This window comes from Sinohyriopsis cumingii, chromosome 15 (assembly GCF_028554795.1).
Source record: "Sinohyriopsis cumingii isolate HCF-2022 chromosome 15, ASM2855479v2, whole genome shotgun sequence".
NCBI lineage: Eukaryota > Metazoa > Mollusca > Bivalvia > Unionida > Unionidae > Sinohyriopsis > Sinohyriopsis cumingii.
Window position 1 is genome coordinate 91,612,415 of NC_142975.1, and position 26,131 is coordinate 91,638,545.

The 26,131-nt window shown below is 36.2% G+C and overlaps 1 protein-coding gene across 1 annotated transcript in view; it reads left to right on the forward strand.

Annotated features, from left to right (window-relative positions):
- LOC149782296 (dnaJ homolog subfamily C member 16-like) overlaps positions 1-26,131 on the forward strand; it is a 67,569-nt gene that overhangs the window by 31,936 nt on the left and 9,502 nt on the right. Inside the window, exons 10-11 of the mRNA XM_089933684.1 lie at positions 1,263-1,448; positions 4,997-5,064. Of these exons, the coding sequence (XP_089789810.1) occupies positions 1,263-1,448; positions 4,997-5,064 (254 nt within the window). The remainder of the gene's footprint in view (positions 1-1,262; positions 1,449-4,996; positions 5,065-26,131) is intronic.

Here is a 26,131-nt window from a genome sequence, read left to right on the forward strand (position 1 = left end):
TTGGTCACGATCCAACTGTACCGGAAATGCCCAACAATTATTATTACATATTTCAAGGTAGTGGAGTGGCTTGTAGTCAAGTAATAATTACTTTTAAACTCTCTTCCATGGAGTGAAGTGCTAAAATGTAGTTTTCTGAAAGAACAACTGACTACTTATAAATATTCATTTTGACCATAAACCAGTTAATCTTTGATCAAAATACTAACACTAATGCAGCTGTAATTCTGGAACTGAAAATAATACATTAAATAAGAAAATCAAAGTTTTTGTTTTGTCCAAAACTTGTTCTTTGATTGTTTTTACATAATATTTCACCAACATCAGAATATGAAAAAGATAGTATTGATAAACATTTTTATTTAGTATGACTGAAAATGTGTGTGTGTGTGTGTGTGTGTGTGTGTGTGTGTGTGTGTGTGATTTGGAATTTAACGTACCTATAACAATTTTTCAGTTGTATCGCTGTGATGTCATCATTGTGGGGTTTATAGTGATGTCCAGCACTGGAGCATCATGGAGCAGACATATATCATCATGTCCCACCCAGTCAAATTATACCGATACCAAGACGACCAGTCCTAACACTAGCCTCTTAACGCTGAGAGCCAAGCGAGGCAGCTGTTAGTACCATTTTTATAAGTCTTTGGTATGACTGGGACGGGGTTCGAGCTCGCTATCAACCACATCCGAAGCCGATGCTCTAACCACTTAAGACACCGGATCGGTCGTCAGAAAATGTATAATTTAAATTCCAGGTCTACGGATTCTTCACTTTTAACATCATCTTTGTGACCCAACCCACACACTAATATTGCTTCTGTTTGGGGGTTTGCAGCCTAAGGTATTTTCAAAATAGCAGTTTAGTTTCGGTGGCCCCAACCCTCTAGGCGGGGTACTACGCCCCTACTTGGTTGGGTAAAAAGTCCTGAGTAGGCCATTTCCTTCTACTATAGTTAAATAGGTATGTATCAGTGATTGATAAATTACCACTCGTTCGAAGATGAAAATTGTTCTTCAAAGAAATAATTAGTCCTATTGTTTCAGTACCATCACAACTGATGCACGCAGATTGTTACATATGGTTGTTGGCCATTTTCTCTCATATGAGACAAGTACAAAATGCCAATTGTTTTCATCCTCACCTGACCTATTCCCTTATCCTTTCCTTGACTCCTTTATTACCCTTATCCTTTTCCTCGTCAACATCATTTACAGAAGTAACATTTATATAAGAGAACAATCACTTGTATTATTCACAGGTTGCAATTTTGTGGCGAATGGACGAGAAGAGTTTGAGTTATGAATGGCTGGAAACAGGGTGGGAATTACAAAGAGAAAAGACGTGTGAGGAAACATTAGAGTATCGTCTGACTGTTCTTCTAACTACTGATAGTAATCTGCAACACCAAACCAACCTAACGGAGCTTTACAATGAACATGGACCTGTAAGTTGTCTTTCTGAGGAAATATCCGGTTCACAATGTCTTTAAACGTGTGCTGGAATGTAAAAGTGTATTGGAATGATACAGAATGAATCAGGCTAAGTAACAAGAGAAGAAGTAGCTTAATGTAGTGCGTTACATTATATAATGACATACGATTACCTTGTGCATTTTTATTGCATATTTTAGCTCTATTCGATAAAAGGCAGTACCCTATGGCTCTCCCTTTCGTGCATATCCTCCTTCAACCTCCTTAAATCTGCATCTGTTTCCGTATATACAGATCGCTAAAATATATAATTAATAATTAGAACTATATTAATGCATATTCATTACCTAATCTTCCGTATGACAGTTGTATTCTGTTTAGCCCACCTATACATAGCAAAGGTAAGTTATTGTACAACCCCCAAGACCAGCATGGAGTTTATAGCAGCAGCTCTCGGAGAAGAGGTTGAGACGGCTAAATTGATATATACAAGAAATAAGTTGCACAGTCTTGTTTATAATTGTGCATTTAACTCACGCTTTTTGCAATGCTGTTTGAATACTGTTATATGTGGAATCATACAAATTGGCAAGAGGATGCTCATTGAGGAGTACTTCACCCTCATCTCAAACCTATGCCAATGTGATTTGTATTTCATTCTTCGCTGACTTATTAAATTGTGTGCTTTAAGTTTATTTCTCGTGCTGTGTTCTTGCAAGAATAATCAAACTATAAACTAGAAGATTGTATGCATCTCCGTTAGTACCACAGCCTGATCACAAACGAATATCACCGTGACCTATATTTAAAATTATGCTGGTTTAGTTCCAGTTTTGGGGTTTATCTCAAAACCAAATAATTTTAGCCCGCTTATGCAACAATCTTATACAAAGATAAATACAATTTTATGATGGCATATAACTCAATCAGTACCACAACCTCATCATAAAATTGTATGATGGCATATAACTAAATCAGTACCACAACCTCATCATAAAATTTTATGATGGCATATAACTCAATCAGTACCACAACCTCATCATAAAATTGTATGATGGCATATAATTCAATCAGTACCACAACCTCATCATAAAATTTTATGATGGCATATAAGTCCATCAGTACTACAACCGCATCATAAAGACGGTCACTGTGAGCACATTTCATGCTTCACTGCCTTGGTTTCAGTCTCAAGTAATGTTTATACCAGAATCATCAAATTAGGTAATTATATGCATCCCTATTAGTTCCACACCCATGCAACAAAAGAAGGTCATTGTGACCTATATTAACATTTTACTGACTTATGGTTTTAATTTAGTTCACGGACAACTTCGTATTTTATCTACCGTGTAAAATACTTCTATACTTGAATCAAGTAAAAAAATAATAGGGTTTTGCTCACTCGTTTTAAAAGTGGAGCATGAACTAGAACACTTCCGTTTTAGGGGATTAAATAATTGCCACCTTCTGTGTGTCTTTTCACCATCCATTCTGTCTGTAAACACAACTTGTCCTTCTATCTGGCCATTAGCCATTCTGTATGTAAATACAGCTCATCCTTCTGTCTGTCCAGTATCAATTCTCTCTGTAAATACAGATTATCCTTCTCTCTGGTCACCTTCCATTCTGTCTGTAAACACAACTCGTCCTTCTGTCTGGCCATTAACCATTCTGTATGTAAATACAGCTCATCTTTCTGTCTGTCCAGTTTCAATTCTCTCTGTAAATACAGCTCATCATTATGTCTGCCCACTATTAATTCTGTCTGTAACTACATCTCATCATTCTGTCTGGTTACTATAAATTTTATCTGTATATACAGCTCATTTTAATGTCTACCATCTATTATGTCTGTAAATACAACTCATCTTCTGTCTGACCATTAACTATTCTGTCTGAAAATACAGCTCATATGTCTGTAAATACAGCTCATTCTACTGGCTGTCCACCATCTATTATGTATGTAAATACAACTCATCCTCCTGTCTGGCCATTAACCATTCTGTCTGAAAATGCACCTCATCCTTCTGTCTCGTCATTAACAATTATGTCTGAAAATACAGCTCATCCTTCTGTCTCGTCATTAACAATTATGTCTGAAAATACAGCTCATCATTCTGTCTCGTCATTAGCAATTCTGTCTGAAAATACAGTTCATCCTTATGTTTTGTCATTAACCTTTCTGTCCGAAAATACAGCTCATCTGTCTGTAAATACTACTCATCCTTCTGTCTGGACACTATTAATTCTGTCTGTAAATACAGCTCATTCTACTGGCTGTCCACCATCTATTCTGACTGTAAATACAGCTCATTCTTCTCTTGGGCCACCATCCATTCTATCTGTAAATACATCTCATCCTTCTGCCTGGCGATTAACTATTCTGTCTGTAAATACAGCTCATCCCTCTGTCAAGCTACCATCCATTATTTCTGTAACTACAGCTCATCTTTCTTTCAGGCTACCATCCATACTGTCTGTAACTGGAGCTCTTCCTTCTGTCGGGCTACCATCCATTCTGTCTGTAACTAGAGCTCATCCTTCTGTCGGGCTACCATCCATTATGTATGTATCTACAGCTCATCCTTCTGTCGGGCTAGCAGCCACTCTATAAATATAGGTCATCCTTCATATCAGTCCCTGACCGACAAGGATCGCTCATGCTTGATGGTAAAAGCGCACAAGTTCCATGCCATTGCAACCTTATAGACATATCTAACTCATTCATCACTGGAGGATGTTATGAAGGCTAAGTTTCAGCATTCACACACAACCTTCTCCTTCATTCCTTGCCGCATCAGAGTAGCCTGTAATCATGGCACAAAAAATAGCTCAAGGAGATTCCTTTTTGCATTAGCTGAAGTTCTTACAATAAATCTCTGATACTGCTATGCCCCTAAAATTAAAGAAGGAGACTGTGACCATTAATTCATGCTTTAGTAACACGAGTTAAGTATTTGTGTTTATATTCACATCGATTCATCCATGAAAAAATGTTAAAATACAAATTTTGCAAGATAGACCCCATGAACTTAATCAAATATTTGATGGGTCTAGATAATTTACATCTTACCGTAATTTTAGTTACTAATATTTAAATAAATATGAAATTTTTTTTATGAAATTTTTTATTACCAACTAATTCTTGTATATAAAAAAAAAACTTAAAATAAAAGGACTGACTCAAAAATGTGTAGGCACCTAGACATTCCAAATGAGATTACTTCCATGTAATTGTAACATTTACTGTAAAATCATAAACATAGAGAGTTATTCATGGGGGATGGTGTGCCACGGATAATTGATATATATGAAATTAAATCTACTCTAAAACATAATATTGTTGACTGAATGTTATTTTTAGTGTATTCAGAGGTCATGTTATTTTTAGTGTATTCAGAGGTCATGTTATTTTTAGCGTATTCAGAGGTCATGTTATTTTTAGTGTATTCAGAGGTCATGTTATTCCAATGCCCAACAATTTTATTTCTACAGATTATGTTTGTACATCTACTTTAATGTAGTTATTATTAATGATAATTCCTTTCTTCTTTATTAGAGCCATTTATTAAGGATATACCACAAGATGCTATTTTGGGCAGACAGGATATTATCATATTTAATAAGGTAGGTATCAGATTTTATCAAATAGTTGGTATAGTGTTCCTATAGTATGTGCAGTTTCATATTTTGTTATATTACCACACTTTAAAATATCACTTTATGTGATTCTGATTGATCCAAATACTAGCATGAAATTATTGTGCAGTATTCTCTTTACTGATTGCCTGCAATCGTGGGAAAAACATCTTAACCACACCTTTTGAAACTTTTTGTTTTCAGTGATCATTTTTGGCAGCCATTTTTCGAATCGACTTGCGAAATGAATTGGAGAAAATTGGTCTCGTCGTTTCAATATGGCTAATGTACCCCACATGGGTTTGTTATGTCATATATAACATATCATAGCATGAAAAATGGCTAAAACCACTAGACAAAAACGATAACAACAAGAAGTGAAACTACTGGTATTGCTTGTATGGTGGAGGTTGAGGGAGGCAGTAAATCTGTAGCATGGAATCCACCCTGTATACAAGTGTGGTTTAAATGATAACTTACAGAAGTAAATAAAATCACTTCTGTTTACAGAAGGATGTGCACATAAACCAGTCTCCAAACTGACAGACGTTTATCCAACCGCTGCATATTTTCGCGGTAAATGTGTGATGCAACTCCGAGTCAAAATGAAATTTGTTTGTATATTCTGCAGTATACTGTTCCAAATCAAACACTGCAAATATACGGTCACAAATACATTACAGTAAATATGGGAATTTCTGCATCCAGTAACCCTTTTTTCACATGAATATCGCAATATCAATGCAATATTTAGTTGTGAATTTGACACCTTAAGGTTACGCATACATGTATTTTCAACTGTACAGGTGGTGAACCAAACAATGCAACATCAAACACATTGGACATTCTGTGTTGAAAAAGGATTTAGTCTGTGTAGAATGTTCTTTATATTCGGAAGGACGCTTCTTCTTTGATTTATAATTTGTAAGAAAAGTACAATCTACTTTTAAACGTCAAATACTAGTTTAAGTTTGGTTGGGACTATTTCTTACGCACAACAAATGAAACGTGTGTTGTTTGTCAGAATGAAAGAACTTATTTATTCTTCTTTTCATCTAAATAATTTCCACTGAAATAAAGCTGTGATAAAAATAATCTCAAATGGGTAATGATGTAATATTAAATTTATGAAACTCGTTGAATAATGTTCCACTTTTGGTCTCATTACCCACTCGAGGTCTTCTATATATGCAGTTTGTTTGAAAATTATTTTATATAAACTGCAATCAAAGTAATGATCTGTAATAATGATTTTAGTCAGTCATTGAATTTTAGATTCATTCTTTAATATTAAGAAATGCTTCATTATTTCTATGTTTCTCGGTGATTACACCATTTCAGATTTATGGAATTATTACAAATCTTCAGTGAAAATTAAGCATTCTGAAAAATGGGAAATTCAGAATTGAGATCAAATTTCGGATAATTGTACTAATATCAGTGTGTTGCAAAATCTGCAACACCATGGACCACATGGATCAAATTGTGAAGTTCATGGGATATATATATATATATAGTTACTATAAAACTTACTTGTTTTACCACTCTGGCTTATATCGTCGAGATCTTTAATGAGCAGAGCAATGAATAGGATCTATGCATATTAATGAACTAATCTTTCATCTGATTGGCAAAACTTGTCAACACTTTAGCAAATATTTCCAGGCCTCCGTTTTTGCTGACATGGTCTTGAATTGACTCTAGACTTAAGACACCTGACTGGACGATTAATTTTAAGTCGGTCTTCAACATGAGCCAGTCAGATCACTGTATTCAAAACTTATGTTAAATTTTGTAGACTAAAGTTATGCTGGTGAAGTTCATGCAAGATACAATACTGATCGGACTAAGTAAATAAGATATCACATTGAGCTTTCCAACACTAACATGTTCACCGATGAAACAACATTATATAACACTGAATCAACGGTCCATGAGCTAAGCACTATGTTAAACCAGTATTTGGTTAAAAGTAAATAACTGCTGTGAGCAATGTGGTACGAAGATAAATGCTGCCATCAAAAGCTGAGATCATAAGTAGTCAAACCAAAGTAACAACTGGGGAAGAAAACTTCAGTGTAATGCTTAAAGGGTTGGATATAGACCAGTCTGATCTTGAGCTCGAAAATTAAATTTGACATGGTCTTTAAAATGTAAGCCCACTTCTTTATAGCTATAATAGAATAATATGTTATTTTCATCAACAAAAAAAGGTCTCCTACAATGCCTATGTCGTGCTGCATCTAGAAATATTGCTGTTGTCTGAGGTAATAGTGATACAGAAAGTCTACATCTAGACATATTGCTGTTTTTTGTGGGGTAATAGTGATACAGAAAGTATACATTTAAAACTATTGCTGTTTCTCTGGGGTAATAGTGATACAGAAAGTATACATTTAAAACTATTGTTGTTTTTCTGGGGTAGTAGTAATACAGAAAGTCTACATCTAGAAATATTGCTGTTGTCTGAGGTAATAGTGATACAGAAAGTCTACATCTAGACATATTGCTGTTTTTTGTGGGGTAATAGTAATACAGAAAGTATACATTTAAAACTATTGCTGTTTTTCTGGGGTAATAGTGATACAAAAAGTCTACATCTAGACATATTGCTGTTTGCCTGGGGTAATAGTAATACAGAAAGTCTACTTCTAGAAATATTGCTGTTTTATCTGGGGTAATAGTAATACAGAAAGTCTACATCTAGACATATTGCTGTTTTTCTGGGGTAATAGTAATACAGAAAGTCTACATCTAGACATATTGCTGTTTGTCTGGGGTAATAGTGATACAGAAAGTCTACATCTAGAAATAATTCTTTGTGGGGGAAGGGTAATAAAAGAGCTGCTTGGGTTATTCGTGACGCTGATTTAGATACACCATGAAGAAAAAAAATTGAAACCCTTTCGTGGCTTCTATGTCAGCAGAGCTGTCAGCTTTATAAGGGTTTACCAGTCTACAACTCATTACATGGGCTGGCTCCTGATTTTCTTAGTGAAATTTTAGACTTGTAATAAATGTACAAACGTATGAAGTAAGATCCAACGCAAAGCATAATTTTTATATTTACCAAACCAAATTCAGAGTTTCCATTTTTCTGGAGCAAACTATGGAATTCCATTCCTCCCTATTTAAGGTTAGCTGACAAATCCACTGATTTTATGAAGCATCCTTTTCAACATCTACAGAAACAATCATATGTATGATTTTATGTATTTCAGTAAGTTTCTTTAAAATATGTACCTTTTGTACTCACCTGAAACGTCTTCAACAGATTCATTACTAATCTTTGTATAAATCCTGTATGTATTCATCGTTAATACATCGTACATATGATATTGTAGTAGTAAATCAAATATCCAATTCTAAAAATAAAATAAAAACACAACTTGTACATACACATGCAGAAGGCCTCACGGAAGAATGGTAAGTTTACCAACTTTTCCAAATAAAGCCATTATTATTATTATTATTATTATTATTATTATCATTTCCAGTGGATTTTGTTATGAGCAAAATATGTTCAGCTAATATAGTTAAGCACATAGTCTTAAATTTGTCAGCAGTGTAATAAGGTTCGTCAGCAGTGTAATAATGTTTGTATTATGCCTGCCATAAAGCAATGTATTATAGCACGAAGTTGTCTGTTCATCTGTTGGATTCTAGTTTCTTTTACACGTCATAACTCAAGTTATCCTCTATTTACAGTCCATAAACTTTGTGGAAGGCTCACACGTGGTGCAGCAAAGCACCCTATCAATCTCCGGGTCAGCAAGTCAAAGGTCAAAATGACTGTGATTGGAGAATGAAAAATGATTTCTGGACAAATAACTAGTTCTCCGCCATCCACTGATAGCATACTTTGTGGATGGCTTGCTCTTGCTGTAAGGAAGAATTTGATTTGGGAGACAAATTTCAGTATTCATGGTCACTGTGACTGAGGGATACCCTGATGGCTGTGTGGTCTCAAGCGCTCGCCTTTACAGATCATTGTTATCTCACCTCTGTCCACGTGGATTCGAGTCTTAAGCTCAGCCAGTGTGGGTACGTGAGAAAGCTTGCAAGAAGCTTCTCGCGTGTCGGCGACTTTTAATAGGATTACAACGTGTTCTTCCTCCATCATTTAAACTAGTCGCCATATGTAGCCTATCTTGCACTGAAAAATAGCATTAAAAGCAGCGCAACAGTCTAATCAACACTGTAACTGAAAGAAGATATAGGGTTTCTGCACATAACACGAGTTGTCCAAAATCGACTGTTACTAAACTTTGTGGATGGTTCATACACTACTCAAGGGATAACCCTTATGATCTCTGAGTCAAAGGTCAAAAACCAAGGTCACTGTGACAGAATAATTGAAAAGTTTTTTATACAATAACTCAATTGTCCATATTTGATTCCTTCCAAGATCAAAGTGTCAGAAGTGAAATCACACTGAATGAAAGAAGAACCAATTAGGCTACATTAGTACTACGTCACATTCCTGAACCAAACTTTGTGAAACGTGGCAAACTTTAAATTAATGTAGTCACACATAAAATGCAGTGTACTGCTGTAGCTTCCTCAAACCATGTTTATTACATATGGGACCTCTGTACAATAAACTTTTTTCTTCTGCTTGTAATCATTAGAGTACGATTGAAACACAATTTAGCAGCAGGGAGGGTGTACAGACCAGGTGGCTCAGATAAATTTAACCCTCCCACCAAACATTTATCCGTAGAAGCCTCAGAAAGCAGAAATAACGCCTCCTACGCAAATTAATCCGCAAAATTTCAACCCAAAGTGCATTTTCAGACATAAAAAAAAAGGCAGCTTTTTTGGGGGGGGTATTGTAAAATTTGTTTGTGCCATAATTGAATTATGGTGCAAATTCCGGTTGCAATTTTATGAGTAAATCTGATCAAGACCGACTCGATACCTACTACGAGGATCATGAAGATTAATCGTGATAAAACCGTGTGGTGTTGCCTGAGCGTGACTGAAGAAATTTTTAAACTTATTTATATCCATGTCGCCGTTGCACCAAGTTTGATGAATATTCCTTAGCGTGTGAGTATCAACGCCATTGAAAACTGATAAAATATTACAATTATCTCTAATTACCTTCGGAATTTGCGTATATCGCTGCGTCACGTAAATCACATCGGTGTTCTTGTGTCGGCCACGCGAGAATATCCTAGCTGGGTTAGTTTGCTTATCCAGCATCACATCATCAAAAACAACAAGATTATTAGCATCACCGTCTAAATTTTCCACTGATGGAGTTTCATTAATATCCGTTATAAATTCTATTGTGCCATCCTCAGTATTATCGCTAAATTCCTTTAGTACTTTATAACATCGCTGATCATCAACGGATGGCGCAACCAAATACAATTTATCCCATTTTAACCATCGCATAATCAAATTTAGCAACAATTGTGTTTTTCCAGATCCCGACGGGCCAATGATTATCATTCTAATCGAATTTGGTAATGACGCGATATGTTTTACTTGCTCGCGTTTTTTTGTGGCTGAAAAATCAATTACATTCATGTTATTAGAATATTATGGATTCATATTGTGTTAAGTGTCGCACTCGAACTGCTACGATAAATCCAATCGAAGTCGTTACACGCAACAACAGAAATGCAATCAAGGGAGAATGTGAAGTTTGCAAGACAATTAAGTTTAGATTTGTAAAAAAAAAAGTAGAACCGGAGGAGATATTGCAACCTCCTTAACAAATCTACCTGGAACTCCCTGGGCGAAATATCCCGGAGAGAAACATTTACCAGGATATAATTACTGCGGACCTGGTACAAGATTAGATATAAGACTTAACGATAATAATCAACCAAATCCTGGCGAGGATCCAGTAAACGCCATCGATAACGCATGCTACTATCACGATCTTGCATATCGCAGCGGAGATTTACAACAAAGACATCTCGCTGATATTAAATTAATTCACGCAATAGATGCTATTCCTGATAAAAATTTCAAAGAGAAATTGGCAACTTGGTTAATAAAAGGCGCGATGAAAGGTAAATTAGTACTAGGTGCTGGTAATTTATAATGGAGCAAATATATTATTCTCCGCGAGGATTTTGGCGAGGAAAATCAGCAATAGACAAACTTGCTAAGGCAGCAAAAGTAAAGCAATCTGTCGCTGAATCGTGGCTATCGAGGCAAGCAGTTTGGCAAATTTATCTTCCTCCGCCTAAGAAAATATCATATGCGAGTTTCTCTGTCAGCGTCCCTAATGAAGTCCATCAGGCTGATCTTATGTTTCTTCCTTACGATACCGTTGACGGAGTTATATACAAATATGTTATGACGGTTGTTGATATTGCAAGTAGGTACAAGGAAGCGGAACCGTTATCGAATAAAACAGCAACAGATATTGCTAAGGCGTTTAGCGAAATTTATTCACGATCTCCATTAACATGGCCGAAGCTTCTCCAGGTTGATCCAGGACGAGAATTCCTCGGTGCGGTTACTTCACTGATGAAAAAGAATAATGTTAAAATCCGTCGCGGTATTGTAGGTGTTCATCACAATCAAGCTATCGTTGAGAGATTCAATAAAACTCTTGCAGAACGATTATTCGGATATCAGTACGCGAGAGAATTTATTCAAGATAAACGATCTCGCGATTGGGTAACAAGATTACCTCACGTGATTAACGCGCTAAATAACGAAGTAACACGAACAATAGCAATGAAGCCCGCAATTGCAATTACAAAAACAAAAATACCACTAAAGCGAAGTTCCACAATTCCGCCTGTGCTAGGTAGTGTTATTGTAAGATATTTATACAAGGAGGGAGAAGCCGAGGGTGGCAGAAAAAGAGCAACTGATCCAAACTGGAGTGTTACGACACATAAAATATCAGCTGTAACAAGATCATCAGGAAGGCCAGCGATTTATTTTCTAGATTCACTAGCGCCACAACGCGGATTTACCAAGGAGGAATTACAAATAATACCAAAGGATACTCAATTACCACCATCGTCGTTAATGTGAAATTTAATTCTACCTAACTGAGATAATTTTCTTACTCGAGAAACTGCTAGATAAACTAAATTTGACCAGGAAATTCTATCATCGACAATCCAAACTTGGCCATCTACTGTCAATCCCTGTGATGAGTGAATCGTTGTTGCGTACCCGAGTTTCCATGGTGATTTTTCTGCGTTTATCGCATCATTGACAAGATTAATATCAACGAAAATAATATCATTTAAAACTAATATTTTTTCTTCTCCGCACGGCAAAGTAACATTAATATTTTGTTTTCTAGTATCAGCGGGCCTATAGCACAACGGCACCTGCAACGTTGGAAATTTATCACAGTGAAGCTTAAATAGTATTTCTTGAATATTATCACGAATAATTTTTCTGCTAGCAACGATCAGATGATCAGGACGCCACAAAGTTAGAAAATTATCCATCGAAGTTTCGTCGATTATTTTTCTCATCACATCACATTGAAATTTATTAGGTTGCAATCGAATCATTTTTTTAAACTCGGTCAGTAAAATATCATTAGATCTATAATCAGCGTCAATTTCTTCATAATAATCTACAAAATTTCTAAGCCACCTGTGAGGAGATTCACCATCAATAGGATCAGGTTGACCATGATCGCCGCACATTATTACTGCAGTATTTTTTTCTTCTAACCAACTTAGAAATGATTTTAACACAACTAAATTTACCGTGCAAATTTCATCAAATATTATAATCTTGTTGATATATTTGTTTCCCATTCGAGCTGAATCCCACAATCCACCGCTATACTTGAAATAACTATGATACGTACAAGAATTAACGCCACGTTGTTTTATTTCTCGCGCTAACCTGTGAGTTGGAGTCAACACGATCATATCAGATTTTGAAAATAAATTTATCGCTCGTGTTGTTTTACCACTACCGCCAGGACCATTTAGGTAAACGAATTTGTTTCGTGAAATTGGATCGAACACTGATACTGCTGTTGATACTTCATCGCATTTATCTTTATGAAATTTATCGCAATCTTCTACATCCGCGTCCTCACAATAATCTAGAATATCCTCGTTTTTTATTCTCCAAGTTCCCCAGGAACCATCGGTGATTAAATTTTCCAATCTACATTGAAATTTCTTATTGATATAAAATGAATCCGTTGCAACTCTTACCGCGATATCAGAAAATTTATTTATCATTGACAGCAAATTAATACTCACATAGGCGAGCATTGATGATCTTAAATGAGTATACTGCGCGGATTCTCCATCGAGATAAGTGATCACTGTACCTAACTTCGTTCCATCAATAATAATATTTTCTCTGTTGCAAAATATTCCACGAGACACTGTATCGGCAATAATAAAATCCATCTCAGCATCATTGATAAATAACCTAGCGTGGCGATGTTTATGATCAACTGATCCTCCTTGAGTAAATTTACCAATTATTTTTCTTCCAATATCTTTCGCGTTCTCACAATCCGTGGGTAACCACACCTCGGTCTGCTTTCTATACGATATAATTGCTTCACTTACCGTCAGTGATATTAACATCGACGAATCCAGCATATATCTCAACAATACCGTAGGGACCCATCTTCGCTGAGATAAATGCCGACCAAACCAAATATAACAAATTTTATGCAAATTTTCAGCAAGTTCAAACGAAGTAACATGAGCGAATCCGGTTATGACAAAATCGGGTAACGGTCCGTTAATTGCAACTCTAGTCATCTCGTTGGTGGGATGACCGAATTTAGCAAAGTAATTTGCACAATCGCCATACCCAAGGAAACTTCCAGGATAGCATGCGCTCATATCAACGGAAATCATATCTTCGAAATAGTATTTGGTATTCCATAATCCTCCATGGCCGTATTCGATACAGCTAAGTTGAATATCATTGAGAAATTCATTTCTTGTAGGTTTCCACGAATTTCTTTCTCTAGCAGCATGAGCAGCAACAGACGAAATGGTAAAGCAATTTGTCAGTAATCGATCTGGATTTGATGAATACTTCACCGCGATATTTTTCATCGATTCATGTAATATTTCATCTCGGTAAATATCTCCGCGTGGTAAGATAAATTGATCGTATCTTTCTTCGCTAGAAAATAACCAAATCGATATTGGATCGGACTTGGCTAATAGTTTGATAAACCTAAACATTGCATCGGAACTATCTTTGGATTCCACCGTGGATTTTTCCACGGGATAAAACTTAACAACACGATCTCGTGGGAATATCATTACCGACTGACTCCACGCATGTGAATTATGATCAACAATTTCGATTGGTGTTCCTCGAGAATTATACGGCGATGAATATAATATTTCACCCGATAGTGTTTTAACCGTAATAGGAAATTTAAGTTTCTTACTTAACGCAGCAACATCATCGATTGATGCGCCATCAACAACTGTCTTTGCCCATGAATTAATTTTATCCAATCTCAATTGAGTTAGACCAGATCCACGACGAGCATTTTTCATATGTTCGATAACTCGCTCAGCTACACAATTTATCATCGGAGATTCCCTCATCGCAGGTAGATTTTTCATATCAGGATTATTATTCAGCCGATAAATTCCATAGACAACAGCACTAGAAGGATACGCCCTAGCATAATAAGGACCATCAATCCCCAGCAGCAATCCTGGTTTTGAATTTTTATCAAGAACAACATTTTTCTTACCACCGCGTACCGGATCTCGTTTATCACGAATAATCCAAATGTCATCAGGCATTTGTGCAATAAATTTTATTCCAAAGATAAATCGCTCTTCCTTGTGTTCAGATTGTATATGTTCGATTATCTTTTTCGCTCGCTCTAGATTCATCGTAGCATTAACGAAGTTAGTTTTCCATGTCGACCAAACATGAATCGCTCCATCATCGAAAAATTCCTTCTTCGCACTATCAACTTCAGGAATGATATATTCTGCCTCATCAAGATCAAATAAATCCATTATTATATTTTAGACAAATATCTAAATATAATGAAGCAATGCGCGTGGATAACAGTCGGATCAACAAAATCATGTGACAAATCCTGCAGAGGTGAATATTGTGGCGCTCACATATACGAAATTCGACGAGGCAACAAAGGACCACAACGATGTTTAGTTTGCCAAGTTGGTATTCGAGGAAAAACAAGATTATGTTTCTCTTGTGGAGGGAAAAAATATCGTGAGTTACGGAGATATTATGAAAAAAGATCCTCGTCAGTGATAAAATGTGAGGAAGATTATATTAATCGATTCAAAGCAAATTACGATTTAAACAAACAGAATATCATATATGAATCACAAATCAACGATCCCTGCAATGAAAATCTCACACGAGTATAGATCTCATCCTACCATTAAGAATTACGAAGCATCTGCCGATGGTAATATCAGAAATATCAAAACAAAGTATCATCTCGGTAATGTTTGTAATTCGGGGTATTTGGCGTGTAACTTCAACGAGAATAAAAGAATAAATTATCTTTCTCACAGATTTATATTCGAGTGTTTTCATGGAATCATCAAGGATAATTTGGTTATCGACCACATTGACGGAAATAAACTTAACAACAAACTTTCTAATCTTCGCGCGGTAACTCCGAGTGAAAATGCAAGATTTGGTAATACCAGTAGCGGACGGCGACCAGCTAAGGCGGTTAAATCGATAAATCGAGAAACAGGTGAGGAGATCGCTTTCGAATCGATGAAATCAGCTGCGAAATATTATAATATTAGTTCAGCATCGGTGCGGCGAGCGGCAGAAAAAATAATCCACGCTACATTTTCATATAATCTCGGCAATTGGATCGAATTTTCTTATATCCCAATAATATTTGATTCGGAAATCGATGAAGAATAATTGAATATCTCCGCAAAACAAAAAAAAAAGATTAATTTTTTGAAAATTCTCCTGGATTTTATTTATTTTTTTCCCCCAGAAATATTTCTGGGATACAGATTTGGAAAATCTCACTTGCGATTTAAAAATCAGAGATTCTCACGATTTCACCAAAAGATTGATACTTACAGTTTCTCCTCGTATATCAAGTAAATTTCCTTTCTGATCCGTTAGTTTGAAATTTATTCTTGTCAATAATCGATTATGACATCGCAGGTAAAACGGATTCATTGGTTCTTTTATTATCAAAAAACCAGGAGATGCGCTAGGTGAAAATGAATACAATATAAAACCCTGATGAGCTTGATTTGATTCTGACGCATCAACATTGTAGCTACCCTCGACAACATCCGCGTGAAGATAAATCGCGATAACTTCCGTTATATTAACGATACCCGGCGATATATGTCGTCCACCTTTGTCAGGATCGTTATTGTGTTTAAGAATCAATTCTGAATGTATTTTTTTGGTCCATGCGGCATGTAATTTCGGAAATAAATCATCGATGGTATCAGTGACGGATTTTCTCATCGCATCAAAATCAGAATTAGGAAATTTGAAATTTGGCAGTGTTTCCTCGGTTAATTCAAATACTCTCATGAATTTTTGTTTCTCACCCGAGTTCTTGATCAACTCGAATTTGCTAATAGGAAGAACATAGTCGGCAATTGATATATCGTCGACTATCGCCTGAATAAACATATCATGATAATATTCAATATCATTCGCAAGTTGATTTAAAATTTTCACGTGCTTTATAATTTCGCTACATGAACCAGATTTATTTAGGATGCATTCATGAAATGATCCGCGCAATAAATTTAATTGTAATTCGTGTTCTTGAATAAACTCGTCTAGTGTTCTTCTTACCAAGATACCGTCTATGGGGGCTATTATCCTGTTAATGTGGGTAGCGTCGAAGATTTTCACATCTGGGGGGATTTTAGGAAGAGGCAGCCACGAGAGAATTCTTTCGTTAATAAAAGTGAAAGCGAACATTACCAGGTTAAATTTGTGGTTATTCATGAGATTGATGGCGCTGTGGATCAAAGGTTTGTGTTTGATATCTCCATACCATCCTTCGTCGGTTGTAAAATCTTCCTTTTTTGGTTCCGGTAGTTCTGGAAGGGTTTCATCATACCAACCTGGAATAATAACATCCGATTTCTTTGGTTTTATCAGAGGTGCGACCTCGGGCCAACCTAATATATTCCTGATCGATGATTGGTAAATATCTACCACGTACGGTGATTTCACTTCTATCATTGACGATAGTGTTGGATCATGTGAAGATATCTTTATTCCTGGAGTAGCATCGCCGGTTAAATTTGATATTCTAGTGGTAAACTCATTATTCAGCTGATCAATTTCATAACTGCCCGTTGGTATACCAACGACGATCCAATCGGGTGTTCCATCGGGTTTATTCTTATTTGCAAAAACAAGTGAATTATTTGGCATCAAATTACCGAATGATTTCGATCTAACATTAGGCCAGCTGTTGTAGACGCGCAATTGTGTTAATGCAATTTCGTTGACGCTAATTGGTGTTGAGAAATTAATACTAAACTCGGGTTTCGTTGAACTTAACGATATTAACGTTGTTGTCGGCGGTGTCGTGTTTGTCACGATCTGGGCTAACTCGGACATTATTAATATTCATTTGTTCAATCTCCGAGTAAATACTAATCATTGTAGAAAATTCTAGATCGGATATAATACCATCGTTGAGACTTTCAGAAAGTAACAATGATAACTTCGAGTACGCGTCACTAACTTTAGTTAGTTTACTTTTGTACGAAGATAACTTTTCACTTGTGCACGAGGATATCTTTTTCGCGATGATATTAAGAACACCCGCGATTGCTGTTGTTGACGAGATTATTATTGTTGCTGCAATTGGCGCTATCATTGTTACCGCGGATAGAATTATTCCTGCACCAGCGACCACAGCAGATACTGCGTACACTGCAACATCAATGATAACTAATTTGCGCTGGTATTTATTTATTTTTGTTTGATAATCGTCAAGTTGTTTTCGCAACGAATCCTGCCATGATCGTGCCTGATTGTAACGGTAATCCGATGCGGTCATTTATTAATCTACGATAACAATTGCATGATTTAATCCGAAATACGTTCGGCTAAATATTCGAAAACTATACTATAACCAATTGGTCCCATCTTGGTTCTATCTGGTGGTTCCAACACAAATAAATTATTATAACCTGTGTACATAATATAATTAAAATTTTCACCAAAAATTTTACCACCTGCGGCTATTATTTTAAAATTTGCCATAGATTGAATAAATATTCGATAATATCCACTAATTGGCGGGTTAAATTTAAATGTGTTATTCTCGGGTGTCCACCATGCCTCTTTTCGTATCTCTACCACAAGTGGCACACTACAGGTAAGATTTTTTGTTTCTACCTCCGTTGGTATCGAAATTCGCGATAATCTTCCAAGGTTCATTGACGATATTTTTGTTTTTAAATCTTGAATTTTTTCGTCGTACGTTGATGTATCGACTTTTTGACGCGCTAATTCACGTACCACGTTAATTTCATCGTTGATGGATTTTATTTGTACTTGCATCGCGTTAATTCCCCTGGTAAATTCAGGAACAACAACATTGCCGAGTTTAATAATTTCCTCGTTGATTTTTTTGTTGAGATCGTCGATCGATGGTTTCTGACCCATCGAGATATTTACTTCATTAATTTTGGCAAGAATATTAGTAATTTCCTCGTTGATTTTTTTGTTGAGATCGTCGATCGATGGTTTCTGACCCATCGAGATATTTACTTCGTTAATTTTGGCAAGAATATTAGTAATTTCCTCGTTGATTTTTTTGTTGAGATCGTCGATCGATGGTTTCTGACCCATCGAGATATTTACTTCATTAATTTTGGCAAGAATATTAGTAATTTCCTCGTTGATTTTTTTTATTTTTTTGTTGAGATCGTCGATCGATGGTTTCTGACCCATCGAGATATTTACTTCATTAATTTTGGCAAGAATATTAGTAATTTCCTCGTTGATTTTTTTTATTTTCTCGCTAAGATCGTCATCGGCTTTCTTATCTGATGCGGAGGAAGTATCAATGGATGTTTTTATATTCTCGTCAAATTTTTTGCTAAATTTATCTAAAACATCGTCAAGTTTTTTAAGGTCGTTATTTAACCTGTTAAGTCTTTTTGTCATTCTATCCTGAAGATCGTCGTGTAATGCTTTATCGGCCTTCAGGGGTAACTTTGCTATAATATCGGCGATATCAGCAACAGATTTTAATACCATCTCCGATTGGCGAGTAAATTGACTAATGTGATCGTGGTATTCGTCTCGCTTAATTATATCAGTTATTTTGACGTTGCTAGTTTGTAATCGCCCTTCGGTATTTTGAAATACAGCAACTTCGCCAGGATCAACTTCTGACAGTGATAAAAGATTGTTAATATCGCTCTTGGTTGCAAACTTTGATGTATCGATGTCGACTGCATCTTTTTTTTCTTTCCTAAAGAGAGACCTACCGTAAATGTCAACCATGATATTTATCTACGGTATATTCAAATAAAATTTTGCGAAAAGGACGAGATGATTTTGAAATTGCATCAAGGACATTAATTGACTCCGGGCCGCATATTGGTGGATCTGCTAATGTTTGTGTTGGAAGTGTTGAATACCAAATTGGAAGTTTTAATTTTGACACATATTTGATAAATTCATTTGGCGGTGCTAATCCGTATGAGTCGAAGTAAATGATTTCGCGAGGATTAATCGCGTAGGCAACCCAGTGAGTGCCAGGACCGGAATTTTCATCGAGATTTATTATTCCTGTCTCGGTGGAATTTGGTTTATCTGGTAGTTGATCTCGCATAAATACGCCTCTGAAAAATTTTATTTTCTTTTTTTTTGCTTCACTTATTAAATCTAAATTTGAGGCTGGTAGACTCGACTTAGACCGGATCCGTATGGGGGTCGTCTTAGGTAAAGTCCTGATCCTTGTTGCGGCTGCATCAATTTTGCGAGAAGAGAGGGGAAGAGAAATCCTCCCTTTTTTTTGCGATATCTTCCTCCGACGACCTTTCTTCCTAATGCAGAACCTATCCCTCCAAGTGCACCTAATCCTACTGCCTTTGCAATCGCGGGAGCCGCCGCAGCTATCAATCCTGGAATAGCGGCGAATAAAGGAAAAATACCACCTACTTTGATCATATCTCTGATTGCACCTATCGAGAGATTCAAGCGAATACCAGTATTTGCTGATCTGGCTCTGGTGAAATGTCCGTGTTGATTTTTAGTTAACGATAGTTTGTTAGGTCCACCGTGAAGTTGATTACTTTTTAAGGTTAAACTTAAACCTCGTCGTGCTGTTGTTGCTGCATGAAGTTTTTTCACCTGACCGGGAGTCAGAGTTACGCTGACGTGATCGTATGGCATATTAATAATCACTTAATCTAAATTTAGAATTTATTACATGTTTTCTACGGGTGCGTCGATAACTCTCATTCTACCACTAATACCTTCTAGGATCATTGTTCTATCACTAAGAATAACTGCGATTGCTCTTGCCGGTCCTCCCGTGTTAATTCTGGCTTTGAAATGAATATCAACGACAGACTGCTTTACCAAATCGAGATGTTCCAGGGAAAAGTAATAGATGGGATAGAGAGTATTAAAATCTAACTGTGATATTTGCAATCCGGTATCAATATTTTGATCACGTCCCATAAAACTTAATAATCGATGATACGCGCGTGCCGTCGAATTGTTCTCAAAATCGATGGCTATTTCCTCGGATGGCTCCTGTTGGCCATTTATTCTCAACGATACATTTGTTGCCTCTAATCGATCGAATATCATGTTACTATGTAATTGATCGTCTCTGATCATGCTTTGCAGAGCAACAAAGATATGTCTAGGTGCGGAAGAGCCTTGCTGTGAAGCAATTCGCCAAGTAAATATTCCGTCCAAATTAACATTTTCGTTGGAGTCAGTCATTGTTGTCAACCAAGACATGATGGATTTTCCTCCTTGATTCATAAACGACAGTAATTTTTCTTCTATGATCATTGATGGAACTATTGCTGGCATCCACAAGGTAATTTTTTCAAGGACAACTTTACCAGGATCACCAGGATCTCTCCAAATGGCTCTATCATCATTGGCATCTCGAACGAAAGATATCGTATGCTTCGCTCCGTAAATAACTTTTCTGAAATGTCTGCAAAATCCAAAAATATGAGATAATGGAATTGCACAGGAGAATTTTCGTTCATCTCCCTTCAACATATTTTTTCTTATGGCAAATCCAAGATTGTAATTACCATTGGGGGCAATCATCGCTGAACGAACATCAGCGGGTTGGCCAGCGGGGTCTACCGGTCTACCAATATCAAATGGTAAATGTTCAGGGTAGTTGGAATTATCCTTGGCAAACATCATACTAGGACCGGCTGATCTGGTAAAATCATCCGAGTATCTTGCTAGACCTATGATAGTCGTTGCTATATCAACGTTGTTCGTAATTGATTCAATCTCTCTTCCATCAATCATGTAAGTGGCATTCTTGAATAATGCCATGATACCATTATTGACAAAACCAACACCAAAATTTGCATCGTAGTTGGTACCATCAGCTGCCTTTACAATTTTTCCAACAAATTCGATATACGCCTCAGATGGAAGAAAATATCTTGTTGTATCGTGGACTTGAATTTCCTTCCGATTTCTTGAATCTGGCTCAACTACATCGTACGAGAAATACTGAAAATCTCGCACTGATGTGTCCCTACCTACTGGCTCGTCCATATCAAATACTTCATTTGACACTTGTGCGAACATTTATTACTAATAATATCGTCTAAAACGAAGACCACTACCTGAAACAAAACTTGTATTTGCTAAATTTGTATTAGCAACATTCTGTGCTGGATTTATATTAGCAACTTCCTGCACTAGATTTGTTATAGCAGCTTCCTGTGCTAGATCATTTATTTTTTTATTTGCCGCATCATTTATGACCTTACTAACTTCGGGTGGCATTTCTCTGGTAATGGGTAATTTAACAGGTTGCTTTTTACGTACTAAACTTAATATTTTATTTTTGATAGCGTTGAAGCCTTTACTGGCCAAATTACCGATACCAGAAACAGCAGTCTCACCTATCTTTCCTATCGCTTTCAACCCAAATTGCTTAATCACGGGTCCAATTTTTGGTATTACTCGCGTGACAAGACTTCCAACGATATCGCCGAATCCATTACCGTGAATATATTTGTATACTGGCAATCGAGAGTTTACTATGCGAACCTGATTAGGTCTGCGCTGATGTTTATGAATAATCATATTATTTCAATTGTGTTGATTTAATCGATGAGTTCATCGACAAACTCTTTATAAATGTGAGAATCGATGATACCACCACGGAATAATCGCTGACAAATATCTGATGCTTCGTTGACTATCTCACGGGAGTTATTTCCGGCTCGCTTTCCTCCGATTAATACTTCGAGGCGAGATACATCGTTGACAACACTATCGGGACAAACTGAATATCCACTTCCTGTTTTTTTTGTTTCTGGAGATTCCAATGGCGTTACGTAAAATAAATCGTCTGACGGTGTTGAAGATGTCCCTGACGACGATAACCCTGACAGCGTTGAAGATGTCCCTGACAATGACCTTGGTGGCAAATCCCCTGTAGGACTATCTTGTTTAGGATATTTTTCCCTTATAGTAAGAAGATTACTAATATAAGCCTTTTCAGGAGTACCACTACTTTCAGGTGGCGAACTTTTAGGTGGCAAAATTTCCTTACCTGTAGGTAATGAAAGGGGAGTGGGACGAGGAGGAAGAGGTTGTAATAAAGTAGAAATTTCTTCAGGTGATGGTTCGAGTTTGGGGTATATTAATTTAGAAATAAGTTCCTCTGTGGGATTATAAATTTTTTTAGGACTAAACTTTTCAGGACTATCTTGTTTAGGTGTTATTAAAGTTGATAATCTTGCTTTTCCCTCTGATAACTTTATTCTGTAATTACCAACATCCGATGAAAATTTCGCAAAATCTTCATCGGAATATCTTACTGGTTTTCCTAAACTACCAAAATACATTATCGCATACCAATCAAGTATGTTAACTTTATCAGCATCAAATTCTTTTCGCAAAAAGAATCTTTTATTTTTCGTAGAATCATCCGCAGCTATTTGAACTACTGAATCATAGTCGCCAAGTAAATAAAATCTTTTTGGATTCAAATAAATATCCGCTGTTACACTAGGATCAATTTTAAACACACTACTAGCCGGTGATGATTTATATTTAGATACAATTATCGGTTCATCACTCTGATCTTTTTTCCTTCTTGATTTTCTTTCTTTTTTCTGTGGTGGAATATCTTCCTTTGGTCTAGCTCCTAATTCCTCTGGTTGAAATATTGGCTCCTGTGGTTGAATATCTTCCTGTGGTATTACTTTTCTTCCTCGTTTTTTAGTTTTTTCCTTCTTCTCCTGTTGTTTTCTTTCTTTTTCCAGTTGTTTTCTTTCTTCTTTTTCCTGTTGTTTTCTTTCTTTCTCCTCTTGTTTTCTTTCGTCCGCTACTTGCTTATTATATCTTTGTGTATCTCTTGCTGTTTCTAAAAATCTTCTGTAACGCGGATCCGCTGTCTTCCTTATTGATGTTGTTTGTGTGTAAATTTTATATACCATATCGTACCAACTATCGCGAGTTGCATATCTTTTTTTTCCCACTGCAGTCAAAAATTCAGTTCGACTACTAAAATATTCCTCCGCAAATTGGCCAATCTCATCTATATTATACAATGTCGAGAGGGGCTGCGATATTATTTCCCATCCCTCATCGGTGAAATTTTCTCTTAAATTATCAATATTAAACTTCCCTTTTATCATTGCGATTTTTCTTCCTCCCGGTTTTCCATCTCCAGGTTTTCCTCCATCAGTAATTGCAAGTTGTTGCGCCGCTGCTGCTATTGCTAATCGCTCGGGTAATGTTCGTGATTGATCCTCAATACCTTTCAACATAGGAAAGATTCCACGTTTTCTAGCATCTGGATCTTTTTCGTCGCCATATACAACCTGCTCAATTGTTCCGGTCACTGGCTTCAACCATTTTGCCGAAGTTTCTGAAATTCCATGTTGCATATCTTCGTAACCACGAACATTTTTCTTAAATAATTGTTTTGTCGGAATGAACTTCTTTAATGCCGCTAATTGCTCTCGCGCTAATCTAGCAGATTGAGGCTCTCCAACTGTGCTAACTTTTCGACTCATCTTATTTTCAACTATATTGTTTTATTATGAAATAAAATTAGTATCCGCAGTCGGAATTTGCACCATAATTCAATTATGGCACAAACAAATTTTACAATACCCCCCCCAAAAAAGCTGCCTTTTTTTTTATGTCTGAAAATGCACTTTGGGTTGAAATTTTGCGGATTAATTTGCGTAGGAGGCGTTATTTCTGCTTTCTGAGGCTTCTACGGATAAATGTTTGGTGGGAGGGTTAAATTTATCTGAGCCACCTGGTCTGTACACCCTCCCTGCTGCTCAATTTAGATATTAATCTTACATTAGTAACTAATTTTTGTAAAAATATTGCAAAATATATTTCTTAAGTACTCTTGCAGGTTGAAATATTTGCGAAGAGAATATTTGTATTTTGAAATATTGAGTAACTGTATCAAAAATGATTTTATTACCATGCTTTAGCATCATGTATTTTAAGATATCTTCATTAATCCATGTTTCAGTCATTCATTTACCATATCTCCTAAACAGCGGGTCGTAAATGCATTAACACTGGAAGTAATATTTTTCAAAATTAATACGAGAAGGGTAATATTGTTTACATCATCCCTTTTTTCTCGTAAGGGGATAGAGGCCTGATGTAAAAGAGACTTGAGTTACAATGACATTTTTAAACATTTGGTTTGTAGTTATCCTGTTATAAGCATTACGTTATATTACGATGGGACAACTCTTTTAACATATGTGCAATAATATAATTATGATTATTTTATCTATGTACAAAGAGCACTGATAAAGAACATGTTCACGTGCCCTACAGCTAGACAGCTCACAGAAAGTTCTATTCTTATGTCGCTCAGCTAGTCGTAAAACAGTAAAGCTTATGGGATCAACGTTTGCTCATCGTCCATGCAGCCGTTAGTACAAGTTTGTTATCACTCTTGACCTACACATAAGTATGTGTGTACATTTACACAGAAATTCATCCAATATAATCTGCCATCTATTATCGTTACTTCATCCGAACAGAAAGTAATGTTGAAAGGTCGTGCGATCTCTAGTTGATCGCAAATAGAAATGAAGATTCTCAAGACATCGTGTATTGCAACAACTGCGGCAATCGTGAAAAGCTTATCAGAATTCCATCTAAATGGAAAGTCGTGTTGACATAGGGTTCCACCAGAACACTTCTTATGAAGTCTAGTTGGGTCTAAATGAAAATGCTGCTATTTTTTTTTTCCAATATGTTTCCAGTAGTGGCCATCTTGAAATATTAGGATTGCTACTAATCCTGAATGGATGAGCATAGCAACATGGAGATTTACTGAACAACCCCTTGTGATGTCTAGTCGCAGCTAGATGAAAATGGTGCTGTTCAGACAACAACTGTGGCCAGCACAGAGGTTATCTTGACAATCTTGTTACTCATGAATGAATTACTATATCAACATGGGGTTTTCATTGATATACTTCTTGTGAAGTCTAGTTGGTTGTAAATAAAATTGTTGCCGATCTGATTTCTAATATGATTGCCACAGTGGCCATCTTTAAAATCTTAGCACTGCTTACAAAAAGAAATAAATGTCAATCAAACATGCATTAACACATCATTGGTAATCTTCCCTTACAGGAGGCTGTTGCATGTAAATTTGTATAAAGCAAACTATACGTGTAATAAATGAATAGATTCAGTGCAAATCTAACTCTAATATGGTATCCTTAAATTGCTAAATATTGATGCAACTGTTATTCACATTTTGTACAGAAGTTCAATTTAAAATATCATTGTACGTATATTTATACTTTAGTTATTGTTTTCCTGTATTATGCAATATAGATAGTACTTACCTGCACATATTTATGTGGTTTGTTTTGCA